General features: G+C 44.4%; 1 protein-coding gene across 2 annotated transcripts in view; it reads left to right on the top strand.

Moving 5' to 3' along the window:
- LOC135056914 (alpha-2-macroglobulin-like protein 1) overlaps nucleotides 1-13807 on the top strand; it is a 416894-nt gene that overhangs the window by 154933 nt on the left and 248154 nt on the right. For both annotated transcript variants that reach the window (XM_063962689.1, XM_063962688.1), the window contains exons 5-6: nucleotides 3897-3949; nucleotides 4537-4557. In XM_063962689.1, the coding sequence (XP_063818759.1) occupies nucleotides 3897-3949; nucleotides 4537-4557 (74 nt within the window). The remainder of the gene's footprint in view (nucleotides 1-3896; nucleotides 3950-4536; nucleotides 4558-13807) is intronic.

The raw sequence follows: 13807 nt of genomic DNA, 5'->3' as shown, positions 1-13807 counted from the left end.
TCCCCTCAGGTCAATTTTAGAAAAAATCACAGCCGAACGCAGCTGATCAAAGAGGACAGAAATCAGCGGCAGAGGGTAAGTATTTTTAACTGAGATCTTATTCAGGGCTCTAAAGTCAATGCAAGGTCTGAGTGATCCATCTTTTTTCTCCACAAAGAAGAAGCCTGCACTTAAAAGGGATTTAGATGGCCTGATAAATCCTTTCCCTAGGCTCTCCTTAACATACTCATTCATGGCCGCAGTTTCTGGCCCGGATAATGCATATAACCTTCCCTTTGGCAATGTGGCACCAGGAATTAGCTCAATAGCACAATCATAAGGCCGATGGGGAGGCAGAATGTCCGCATTGCCCTTGGAAAACACATCAACAAAGTCCTGGTATTCCACGGGAATGAGTTCGGGAATGGCAGCAGCTATTCTGACGGAAAACGTAATACATTCCTTATTACAGATGGTACCCCATTGTGAAATCTCCCCCGACTGCCAATCAATGATGGGATTATGAAAGGCCAGCCAAGGGTGACCCAGAACCACTGGAACTGCTGGGCAATAGGTAAGGAAAAACTCGATCTTTTCGGAATGAAGAGCTCCTATCGTAAGTAGTACAGGGGGTGTACAGAGGGAAATAACCCCATTGGACAAGGGACTCCCATCTAAACCATGCATGGTGATACACCTACCCAAGGCTAACTGAGGAATACCTAAGGCCTTGGCCCACGTTAAGTCCATAAAGTTCCCTGCAGCTCCACTGTCAACAAAAGCCGACACCGAAGAACTGAGGCTGCCAAAGGAAACTTTAGCTGGGACTAAAAGGGAGTTATTCGAGGAGATAAGCTGCAGACCAAAGTGAACCCCCTCACAATTCACTTGGTCGAGGCGTTTTCCCGACTTGTTCGGACAATTACGGGCAAAATGTCCCTTACCCCCACAGTACAAACAAAGACCAGAGTTTTGCCTTCTGGCTCTTTCTTCTGGAGACAGCCGGGAGAGACCCATCTGTATGGGCTCCTCTACGTCCTCAGGAATGGAAAATACACATGGAGTAGACCTGACAGGTGCTCCTTTTTCAGCCCTCCGCTCTCTGAGACGACGATCAATCTTAATAGAAAGCTCCATGAGTTTATCGAGAGTCTCAGGAGCGGGATACTGAAGGAGACTGTCTTTTATAGACTCTGATAAGCCGAGGCGAAACTGACTGCGCAGGGCTGGGTCATTCCAGCCACAGTCGTTCGACCAACGGCGAAACTCTGTACAAAAAACCTCTGCAGGATTTCTACCCTGTCTGAGAGCGCGTAACTGACTCTCAGCGGATGCCTCTCTATCAGGGTCATCATACAAAAGCCCTAAAGACCCAAAAAAGGCGTCTACTGACAACAACGCCGGATCCTCTGCTTTTAAACCGAATGCCCAGGTCTGAGGATCCCGCTGGAGCAAAGAAATAATAATTCCGACCCGCTGAGATTCAGTACCTGAGGAGATCGGTCTTAAACGAAAATAAAGTTTACAGGATTTTTTAAAATTAAAAAACTCCTTCCTATCACAAGAAAAACGGTCAGGCAAGTGCATTTTTGATTCAGGGACTACCCTCGGGGAAGTTCGTAAAAGATCTTCCTGCGACTTCACCCGAAGGGAAAGATCCTGAACCATCTGAGTAAGTTCTTGAATCTGGCTGACTAGGAGCTGACCAGGATTTGGCCCTAAACCTGTGGGATTCATGAGGCCGATAACTCTTACAAAACTGAATAAGTAAAAAATTAAACCCTGTTTAATTTTAAGTTTTGGTTTGGCCGGTAATAATGTTATGATTCCAGTACTCCTGACCGGAGGAGATCTTATGACAATGGCCAGAGTACTGGAAGGGGAATGCTGGTTACGGGAGCTAGAAAGACTAGTTGCCCCTGGCGCCCTAACTCTATTGTCTCACCCGTGCTATCGGAAATCCCTTGCAAGACTATGGTTTCTTGAGCCCCTGGCAGCCACGTTTGAAAGGCGGATTATGTCTGCCCAACTCCGGTGCCCCCCGGTCTTAGTGAGAGACAAAGGGAAATCCGAGCCAGGATGATGACAAGAGGACCTCTGACTGACAACAGGCCAGGGGCAACAAGCTAACTAACCAAACCAGAAGTATGCGCGGAAAAACCGCCAGATAAAAGGACAACCAAAATCCACTAGTCCGTTACTCCTACCCAGCACCGCTGGATACCAGAGTGGATCTGTGGGAGCGGAATCCTCCGCAAAAGCTCCGAAACACAAATAATAAATAATAAGTAATAAAGCGGCCAAGCCGCAACACACGGCTACGCTGTGACTCACGAACACCACTGGATGTTTAAAGGTGCTCAGTCAGGACTCCAGGAACAGATGACAACTTCCGAGTACAGGACAACTGAGGACAGGAACGACCGGGTACAGCAGGACTGGAAACACTCTCAGCAAACAGATACAGCATGCAGGAAGCTATTACCGGCGTCTGTGAGAAGCCCTGGGAGTGTACTTAACAGGGAGTCCTCCAATCAGCTGTTTAGAGGCTGATTGGACTAAATGCCATGCAGCTGCCTTGCTGCACGGCCAGGAAACAGGTGCCCTTATTAATTTAAATGGACCCAGCAACGGGGAACGCGGTCCGCCAGTGGCGTCCCCGTTGCTAGGGTCCGTGCGGCTCCGTGCGCCCGGCGTCAAGCGTTGCCAGGGAGCCGGCGGCTGTACGCGCATGGCGTCCCTGGTTGCTAGGCGCCGGGCCGCACCGACGAGCGGACCCCGGCGCCTAACAGTGTGCTCCTGGAGCGTACGGTGCTGTCTGGCCGCTGCATTGTTTCATGTTTTATTTGAACTCTTTATACTAATATCTATACACACAAAACGATAAAAAAACTAGCGCTGTGATTGTTTTAATAATTTAGTTTAAAACATTCATAACTGGAGAATCCAGAAAACATGTAGCTTCATCCAGTTATGTCTTCAAACGGTCCCACGTTATTGAAAAGACACTTACATTTAAATTCAATCCCGCGTTCCTATAAAGGTATCTTTTACACCCATAGACAGTGACTGTAGTTCGTGTCAAAGACAAAAACGCTGTAGGAATCACACTTACATTGACTTTCAGTCTCGCGTGCACTGAAAGGTTTCTTTTACTCCCCCCGCACAGTGTAGACAGAAGGCAGAAAACCGGTGTACTTAAAAACCTCACAGATTTATTCATAAAAGCATCAAGAACATGGATACAGCAACAGAACGTCCCACAGTCAGAGGATGATCGTCACGGCATTTAACTTCAACGCGTTTCAAGGATTTCTCTCCCCTTTGTCAAGAAGTAATACTTCTTGACAAAGCTACATGTTTTCTGGATTCTCCAGTTATGAATGTTTTAAACTAAATTATTAAAACAATCACAGTGCTAGTTTTTTATCATTTTGTGTGTATAGATATATGTTTTTGGAATTTTAGAGGGTTATTCCATAGATCAAAAACCAGCAGCTTTTTGCAGCGCAGGGCTACAGACACTCTATTCTCTTTATACTAATAGTTCTGTTCCCCTCCTAGTCATGTTCCATATAGTAACTGTGGATCAGGACATGGGAATATCCAGTTGTCCAGTTATAGCTGAAAGCTATATTATATATTGTGTGTGCTCCTGGGGCGTATGGTGCTGTCTGGCCGCTGCATTGTTTCATGTTTTATTTGAACTCTTTATACTAATAGTTCTGTTCCCCTCCTAGTCATGTTCCGTATAGTAACTGTGGATCAGGACATGGGAATATCCAGTTCTCCAGTTATAGCAGAATGCTATATTATATATTGTGTGTGTTCCTGGGGCGTACGGTGCTGTCTGGCCGCTGCATTGTTTCATGTTTTATATATGACTCTTTATACTAATAGTTCTGTTCCCCTCCTAGTCATGTTCCGTATAGTAACTGTGGATCAGGACATGGGAATATCCAGTGAAACTGTAAGTATATAATTCTGTAACATATTTCGGGGCTAGCTATGCAGAGTGGTGTAAAAGACAGCGTCATTAATCAAAATATAATATATTCATAAATCCACACTAAGGGAACATATGATTACTGTATCTGACACCTGTCTCTAGGTCCTCTGTACTGGGAATGGGTATACAGCAGTTGAGAGGGGCAGTGGGTGATCTCATACCCAAAGGTCACTCAGATCCTGCAATACAGGAATGCGTTTAATTCACCGTTTAATAATGGTTATAAATAGCTATAATGGTTATTGTTTGATAAGGGGCTGGGGGTCATGTGACAGACGGGGTTAGGTCTTAGGTGGGGGTTAGGGCCCGGAGTGGTCATGGGTAAGGATTAGGCACCAGAAGGGGAAGGGGGGCGTATTAGGGTTAGGCACTGAAGTATCTGTTCCTGTCCTCCCCCCACAATAGCAGAAGATTCTTCTATGGTTTGTATATCACCTTTCTACCCTGCATAATGTAATTGTCCCAGGTATCTCTCCAGGCTTGTAGTGACGTCTCACTTTCTTTCTCTGTATATTATAATTCCTTTTCTGTTCTCTTTGCCCCCACAGTATCCGCTGGTGGAGTTACAGGTGAGTGTTTTATACTCTTACTAATAGGATTACAGGCACATTTATCAATACAGCTTTGTATATTTATATTTCACATACACGGTGGAGTCACATTATAATGACCTAAAGCTAATAGCCAGAGTAACCGCCGTGTGCGGCACGGACAGCAGCTAGATGGCTGAACTGCATTGTTAGACACATGTCCAGTAGCCCCCCGGTTCATTATAATGGTGAGCTGCTCCATTGTAGCGTGTTGGTTGCCCTCGCGCCCATTCGTAGCCGACATTTACCTCACATCAATGGCACATGGTGCTCCGCAGTTTCCACGTCAGTTATTCACAATGGTGGCATATGTCCAGTCACCATACACCCTCACCTCAGCAGCACGTGAACAGGTCACACACTGCGCTGTGTCAGAAATACCGCCACCCTTGGCCCAAAAACCGATAAGCACCCCTTCCTGCAACTCAGATAAATCGCCCCTTTTACCCATGAGAGCAACGAGTCATATGTGTGCAGACGGCTTATCACACACCTTATATACCCACCAAGCCAGCGCACTACACGTGACATACTTCATGGGCAACGCGCTGCCGACGTCACATGTAGGAGGTGGTCATAAATAGGTGACTCGACCAGGTATTTTTTGAAATTAGGAGATCCCTAATAAAATAAAAGGTAAACTACAGTACAGTATGCCTACTGTGCAACCGAGTTGATGGGATTCCCCCTGAATTTCCTTGTATGTAGAGACTAAGGGGTCATTTATCAAAAATCTAATTTTCAATGCGATCTCGGTGCAATGTTAATGATTTGGACAGATGTGTTGTGACGGTCTCCTCACTGCCCGTCACAACACCTCCCCCTACATCCCGCACCCTGAGAGTCCCAACAGTCGGCAATGCCAACTAGCAGGGTCTATTCCCAATCTTGGGTGTCCACGACACCGATAGAGTGGGAGTAACCGAGCCCACGAGGGGCTTGTTGCACTCGCCTCCCTCCCACTCCCACCGGCCTTCCGCTGCTGGGATACTGGTGGAGGTATGCTAACCGGCGGTCTCCTCGCTGCCCGTCACACGTACCCAACCCGATAAACCTTTGAATTCTGTGCAGTGATAGAGATTAAAGTGTTTCTATTGCTAAGATATCAATAATGTTTTGCACATGTGAAACTGCCATCTGAATAGTCCTCACAAGAGAATAAAAGCTGTTAAAATATAGGAAATGAAGAAAATATAATATAATAAAACACAGTATGGAATCTGAAAAACTATATATACTCAATATGAATATTTGTGTCACTGCGAATAATAACAGCATTTCCTCAATATGGATAAGGAGCGACTGTAATGATAAAATAAGTACTCTCTGTGACAGGTAAGTACAGATGTGTCCACTTACATCTTTGCTATTTTACTCTATTTGGCACAACATGCAAAACACAGGTAATTCTATGTATGGAATGTTTTAGCAGCGTCCCACTAATCGTGTGCAGTTAAATAAAAGGTGCACCTCTCCTGGCTGTATTCGGACCCCGCCGCTGAAGGTTCCCCAGCCTACAGCTGGTTCGCTTTGCCTGCGGATTTCCGAAACAGCGGAAAGTCAGCTGTCTGTCTGCGGAAAGGCTTCTAAGCGGGTCACCACTAAAACATTCCATATACTCACCTGTTACAGAGAGTTTCTAACAAGGAAAATCAGAAATCGCCACCATTCGCATGACTCCTAGCCAGGGCTGCTGGCTGACAGGGGGGAGAAAACAAACATCGGGCATAAATCTACCATTGATGGCGTATGTCATGATCGGTCAACTTATCGGATCCCAAAATATTGTACTGTTTGTATGTTGGATCAATGTATATTCTGTATGGAAAATGTTATTTTCAAACTGTATGTCAGTTGCAATTTTGTAAGCCAAATAATTGGACTGAGCCAGGGTACATCTGGTGGTCTGTACCCCTCCCTAGTTGTGAAGAGACCTATGTGTACTATACACTGCAGGGGGCTGTCTGAGGGTTAGGAAAATCTCTCCTTTTTGCTTTGGGTACAGACTATGTGGCTGCACAAGTGACAAAAATGTTTTAAGGTTGGATCTAAGAAACCTTCAATCAGATGAATCGACTTCCTGACTAACCCATAAATCTGTCCATTGGAATGATAATGGACCCTGTTAACGTGACTGGTAGAACATGGGTTATAAGAATAAAGGAGGCTTTACACACACATGCCTCAATCAATCACTTTGGGTATTGAAGGAGTTAATCTCAAAGATGGAGGTCAAGGAGCAGCCCCACAAGGATAAAAATGTATGTTTAGCTGCATGTAGTGTGCATTCCTTGGGGACAAATACGAGTTGAGTATGTTTCTTACTTCTTATCTTGGTGAACCACCCACAACAGAAACTCCTAAGGTCTTTGTCATAAATTGGGATTTCTGAGTTATTCCTTATTTTATTTCTGAAATTATTTGCAGTTATAACCTGTATGTCATTCTTAAGTATTTGTTAAGATTTGGAAATATTTTTCAAATTAAAATACATTTAATCTAGTGTATTCTCCATGAATCTTGTTGAACTTGCAAGCCTGTGAGGACCAACGCTACATCCCTATGTGTACTTAATTGCACAATATTAATACTTGTGTGGAGAACATAAGGACTCTGTTTTATTCCTTTATGGTGGCATAGAAGATTTTGTATTTATCCTAAGTTACTGAAGTGCACATGATTAGCTATCTTAGATTGCGGTATTTGAGTGCAGGCTAGAATCTTGAAAGTGGGAAACCATCTGGTTTACGCAATCGATGGTAAAAGTATTTGACACCAGCCATAACCATCAATGGCTCTAAAACAACGATGGTCGATGGCCAGCCCTAGTGGGGCTCTGCTTCTTATGGAACACGGAGCAAATTTATAGTATGTAGGCAGGCTGAACATCTTACCACCAAACATGACCCCACCTGAGAATCAACCATTCATAGGTTGAAGGCCCGCTGCTATTCCCCACACCCCTTTTGGCAGGGGATGTGGAGTTAATGGTGTAAAACTAGATGTTAATATTAGAGATGAGCAATCCAGTTTTGCTGAAAACCAAACACACCGTACAGCTGTGTCCACATACATATATCCTCCTGTTATGTTAAACATCCCTTCTGGTCATGCCATGCTGTGGCGTAACTTGGTAGCGCTGAGCGTCTTTTTTGTACAATGCTTATGCATGAAAATGGGATGCATAAGCAGCTTATCATTAACATGATATGTGACATGCCTATATTCTGTGTGCTACCATGGCTGTAGCTGCATACAAAATGCTACACTGTAGTGTTTTCCTAGTAAATACTGTAATATAGCATTTCGTATGCAGATACAGTCACAGATGTACACAGAATATAGGCATGCTGCATATTATTATTATTAGCATAATGTATTCGTAGTAGTAATACAGATGTTACCACGCTCATCCATCCTGCAGCATAGCCACATGTGCACACTTGCCGCACGTGTGACTTAGTATGCCGAGCTGTAGCTAGTTGATCCCGCGATCAGTTCCATAGGAAGTTTATGGTCAAGGGTGCAAATTAGGTGTATCACGCCAAACAAGTCGCAGCCACGTCTAGGAGCAGGATGGATGGGCGTGGCTACATGTGTATATCATACTCCGATTCTCCCAGCCTCCTTGTCTTTCTGTCTATACATACTGGTAATATATCACACCTCGACTCTCCCAGCCTCCGTGTCTTTCTGTCTATTCATACTGGTAATAATATATCACACCCCGATACTCCCAGCCTCCGTGTATTTCTGTCTATTCATACTGGTAATATATCACACCCCGATACTCCCAGCCTCCGTGTCTTTCTGTCTATTCATACTGGTAATATATCACACCCTGATACTCCCAGCCTCCGTGTCTTTCTGTCTATTCATACTAGTAATATATCATACCCCGACTCTCCCAGCCTCCATGTCTTTCTCTCTATTCATACTGGTAATATATCACACCCCGACACTCCCAGCCTCCGTGTCTTTCTGTCTATTCATACTGGTAATATATCACACCCCGACTCTCTCAGCCTCCATGTCTTGCTGTCGAATCATACTGGTAATATATCACACCCTGACTCTCCCAACCTCCGTGTCTTTCTGTCTATTCGTACTGGTAATATATCACACCTCGACTCTCTCAGCCTCCATGTCTTGCTGTCTTATCATACTGGTAATATATCATACCCCGATTCTCCCAGCCTCCATGTCTTTCTGTCTATTCATACTGGTAATATATCATACCCCGACTCTCCCAGCCTCCGTGTCTGTCTATTCATACTGGTAATATATCACACCCCGAATCTCCCAGCCTCCATGTCTTGCTGTCTTGTCTTATACTGGTAATACATCACACCCCGACTCTCGCAGCCTCCATGTCTTTCGGTCTATTCATACTGTTAATATATCACACCCCAATTCTCGCAGCCTCCGTGTCTTTCTGTCTATTCATACTGGTAATATATCACACCCCGACACTCCCAGCCTCCGTGTCTTTCTGTCTATTCATACTGGTAATATATCACACCCCGACTCTCTCAGCCTCCATGTCTTGCTGTCGAATCATACTGGTAATATATCACACCCCGACTCTCCCAACCTCCGTGTCTTTCTGTCTATTCGTACTGGTAATATATCACACCTCGACTCTCTCAGCCTCCATGTCTTGCTGTCTTATCATACTGGTAATATATCATACCCCGATTCTCCCAGCCTCCATGTCTTTCTGTCTATTCATACTGGTAATATATCATATCCCGACTCTCCCAGCCTCCGTGTCTGTCTATTCATACTGGTAATATATCACACCCCGAATCTCCCAGCCTCCATGTCTTGCTGTCTTATCATACTGGTAATACATCACACCCGACTCTCGCAGCCTCCATGTCTTTCTGTCTATTCATACTGTTAATATATCACACCCTAATTCTCGCAGCCTCCGTGTCTTTCTGTCTATTCATACTGGTAATATATCACACCCCAATTCTCCCAGCCTCCGTGTCTTTCTGTCTATTCATACTGGTAATATATCACACCCCGACTCTCCCAGCCTCCATGTTTTTCTCTCTATTCATACTGGTAATATATCACACACCGATACTCCCAGCCTCCGTGTCTTTCTGTCTATTCATACTGGTAATATATCACACCCCGACACTCCCAGCCTCCGTGTCTTTCTGTCTATTCATACTGGTAATATATCACACCCCGACTCTCCCAGCCTCCATGTCTTTCTGTCTATTCATACTGGTAATATATCACACCCCAATTCTCCCAGCCTCCGTGTCTTTCTGTCTATTCATACTAGTAATATATCACACCCCGACTCTCCCAGCCTCAGTGTCTTTCTGTCTATTCATACTGGTAATATATCACACCCCGACTCTCTCAGCCTCCATGTCTTGCTGTCTTATCATACTGGTAATATATCACACCCGATTCTCCGAGCCTCCATGTCTTTCTCTCTATTCATACTGGTAATATATCACACCCCGACTCTCCCAGCCTCCATGTCTTTCTCTCTATTCATACTGGTAATATATCACACCCCGACTCTCCCAGCCTCCGTGTCTTTCTGTCTATTCATACTGGTAATATATCACACCCCGACTCTCTCAGCCTCAGTGTCTTTCTCTCTATTCATACTGGTAATATATCACACCCCGACTCTCCCAGCCTCCGTGTCTTGCTGTCTTATCATACTGGTAATATATCATACCCCGACTCTCCCAGCCTCCATGTCTTTCTGTCTATTCATACTGTTAATATATCACACCCCAATTCTCGCAGCCTCCGTGTCTTTCTGTCTATTCATACTGGTAATATATCACACCCCAATTCTCCCAGCCTCCGTGTCTTTCTGTCTATTCATACTGGTAATATATCACACCCCGACTCTCCCAGCCTCCGTGTCTTTCTATCTATTCATACTGGTAATATATCACACCTCGACTCTCCCAGCCTCCGTGTCTTTCTGTCTATTCATACTGGTAATATATCACACCCCGACTCTCCCAGCCTCAGTGTCTTTCTGTCTATTCATACTGGTAATATATCACACCCGATTCTCTCAGCCTCCATGTTTTGCTGTCTTATCATACTGGTAATATATCACAACCGATTCTCCCAGCCTCCATGTCTTTCTCTCTATTCATACTGGTAATATATCACACCCCGACTCTCCCAGCCTCCATGTTTTTCTCTCTATTCATACTGGTAATATATCACACACCGATACTCCCAGCCTCCGTGTCTTTCTGTCTATTCATACTGGTAATATATCACACCCCGACTCTCCCAGCCTCCGTGTCTTTCTGTCTATTGACAATGCTAAATTCCCTTGTCGTATAAACAACCCTTTATGAAGCTAAGAACACTGTACGCTGTTTACTTAAGAAGTACCGTAATGGTACGCTAGTTGCGTAACGATCGCTCAGCCGTAGGCGAGACGCTCAAGCGTCACGTTCGCTCACGGCCCAGCAATCACAGGACACGTTATTGGCTATGACTAGAGTAATGATTCGCTATGGCGTAGCGGACGCTCGAGACCACGAGGAGATCACCAGCGGCGCAGACGCTCACAATGCTATACCTTTATGTCTAAACCTTATACCAAAGAAATACACAGAATACCTTAATGTGAATACAGGGTGTAAGTGCAACCTTGTGTAACCTGACTAACTACAAAGCTGCTTGAGCGTCACCGACGCTCAAGTGAACACTTAACACTATAGAAAATACACAGATACTGGTTTAGGTTCCAAAGCCTATTAACTGTATTATATCTAGTATACTTGTAAAAAGGGGATAACAGTACAAATGATACACTACAATATAACAGAGACTTCCTAACCACAGAACTAAACAATACTATCTAATACAATACAATACTAGTCTAGGGGAGATACGAGAGAGAGAGAGAAGGGAAAGAGAGAGAGAGAGACGGAGAGAGATGAGAGAAATTGGCTCACAGAAAGACAATGATAACGGAGAGAAACTTACGCACAAGGGTAAACGATCGCATGCGCCTGGACATCCAGCACCCGATTCTCAGCAATGAGAACCGTTGAAGAGTGAGAGCTGGATGTGGTCGGCCTGCCTATTTATGCCCCACACACAATGCAATCTCATAGTCCCTACAATCCCATTGTCCATTGGATGAAGGAATTCGACCCTGTATCACAACAAAAGGTCATAGGTTGATTCATACAGGTGGGCTGTGACGATTTCAAACAGCTCAGGTGGGTGGGGAACTAGGTTTCCCGCCGCATACCTGAGTATGAGTAAATAGTAGAAATGGACATAAACTTCTTATGTCCATAACTATTCGCACGAGCGATTAATACGCTCCAAACCAACACCGGAATATTGCTAATTAAATACTCTTCCGATGGGTACCAAACACTGCTGTATGAGTCTTGTTAGACCCTTCGTACGATACAAAGAGGGATTACTTTAAACAGGGACCTTCTATATTAACCAAACTTTCAGAAACTATCCAAGGGATCATGATCTATAAACTACATTAATTGTGAAAATATGTAACGAATGAGTCGCACGCTACGACTACATAAACTCTACCGTAAATACGCATACCGCGCCTGCGAGTGCACGCTATTGCGGGTATGCGCCTTCACGGGAGAGCGTACGCATGCGCAGCACGGACCAGTGTGCGGTGCAAATATGGCAACGTGCATAGAGACATTTTTCTGACTTTGACAGTCCACCCTTTGGCAGTCAATAATAACTGCCACAAAACATTTAAGGAGAAAAATGCAAGTCAGGGGTTAATTGATTTCCATGGTTGGGTAAGGGAGGAGAGAGGAGAAGGTGTGAAGAGGGTATGACCTAGTGAGATAGCAGAAGCATGTGTGTATGAATCCATGTTTGGAGGGTCATGTATCATCGTGCCGTACGTGTGGTAAATCAAGCTTCGAGGTATTGCGAAGTATACATTTGAATTCCTTCTTATCCTGTGGTACAGGTCTGTGGATGGGCTGTCAAACTTTACCGAGCTCTTTTCGGATTTTGAACAAAATGGGGAGCACATTTTAGTTGATGATACATGAATGGGGGAGGTATGTGGTTGCTGATATCTGTGCCTGTATTCCCTATCGTCTATGTGTGTCATTACCTGAGGGTTGTAGAGATGAAGATAAAGAACACTTATGGAAAATGCAATGATATTCTATGTCAGGGAAATGTACATCTGTCGTCGAAGTTGTGTTCGGTATCTGTTGAGAGTCGTCTTCTTTGCGCTGTATTGCTCCTTGGGCATGAGCAAATAGCTTTGTCTGAGCCATCAGATTTACAAAAAATGTTGGGCTAGCGTGAGTTTAAAAGTACTAGGGAAACTGGGGATCCATGGCAAAGTTCATCAAGTGTCCATATTTAAAGTTGTCAAATCTTCTTCTTTGGTCAATCCGTTGTCTGTATACATCTCGTCTCGTCAGCTTCCTCGTCCAAGGGGGTCTTTGTATCTTGGAGAAAAGCAGAAAAACAGGTGAAAGAAACGGACCGTATAATCGCATTTTCATCACATCCTGGTTTCTATCATTGGGTCATAAATCAAATCCAGGTTAATTACGGTTTCCTCACTCCTCAAGCTCATCACTTTTGTACTTTGTTTGCACCTCATTAAAGCCTGTCCGCATCTAAATATCAATCCAATCGATATAACGACACCCAAGATACATAGTAGAAACTTTCCAACATCCATTATGACTCCTTGAGCCCAGTCCCCCAAACCGGAGAACCAATTTCGTGGGTTCAACCATGACACCCAACCAGTCAGCTCATTACCTACAGCAGCAAGGGTGAGATTGTGTTTTCGACGAAATTCCCACTTTAATTGGAGAATATCGTCCATCTTTTGGTCTATGACCTCTACCGGATCCTCGGTGCTATTGGTGATATACGTGCAACACTTTATGCCGTACTGTGTTGCCAATGTAACACAATATCCGCCTGTTACTGCTGTAAGATAATTAAGAACCATCTTATGCTGAACTAGTTCTGTTTTATAAGCTTGAAGCTCTCTTCCAGTGTATCTAAACGTGTCATCATACATTTCAGTGATATTATCTAACAAATTGGCGAGTGCGGAAATGTATCTATAATTCATCACTCCCCGAGCGGTACGAGTGAAATCTAACGCTACCAGAACCTGAATCCCGGTGGATTCATGGATAAGATCAGAGGCCGGATGCTCTAACCTTTCTGACAGTTGTCTTTT

Source organism: Pseudophryne corroboree, chromosome 3, assembly GCF_028390025.1.
Source record: "Pseudophryne corroboree isolate aPseCor3 chromosome 3, aPseCor3.hap2, whole genome shotgun sequence".
NCBI lineage: Eukaryota > Metazoa > Chordata > Amphibia > Anura > Myobatrachidae > Pseudophryne > Pseudophryne corroboree.
The sequence above is the reverse complement of the archived record's forward strand: the minus strand, read 5'-3'. Positions and strand labels throughout refer to the sequence as shown.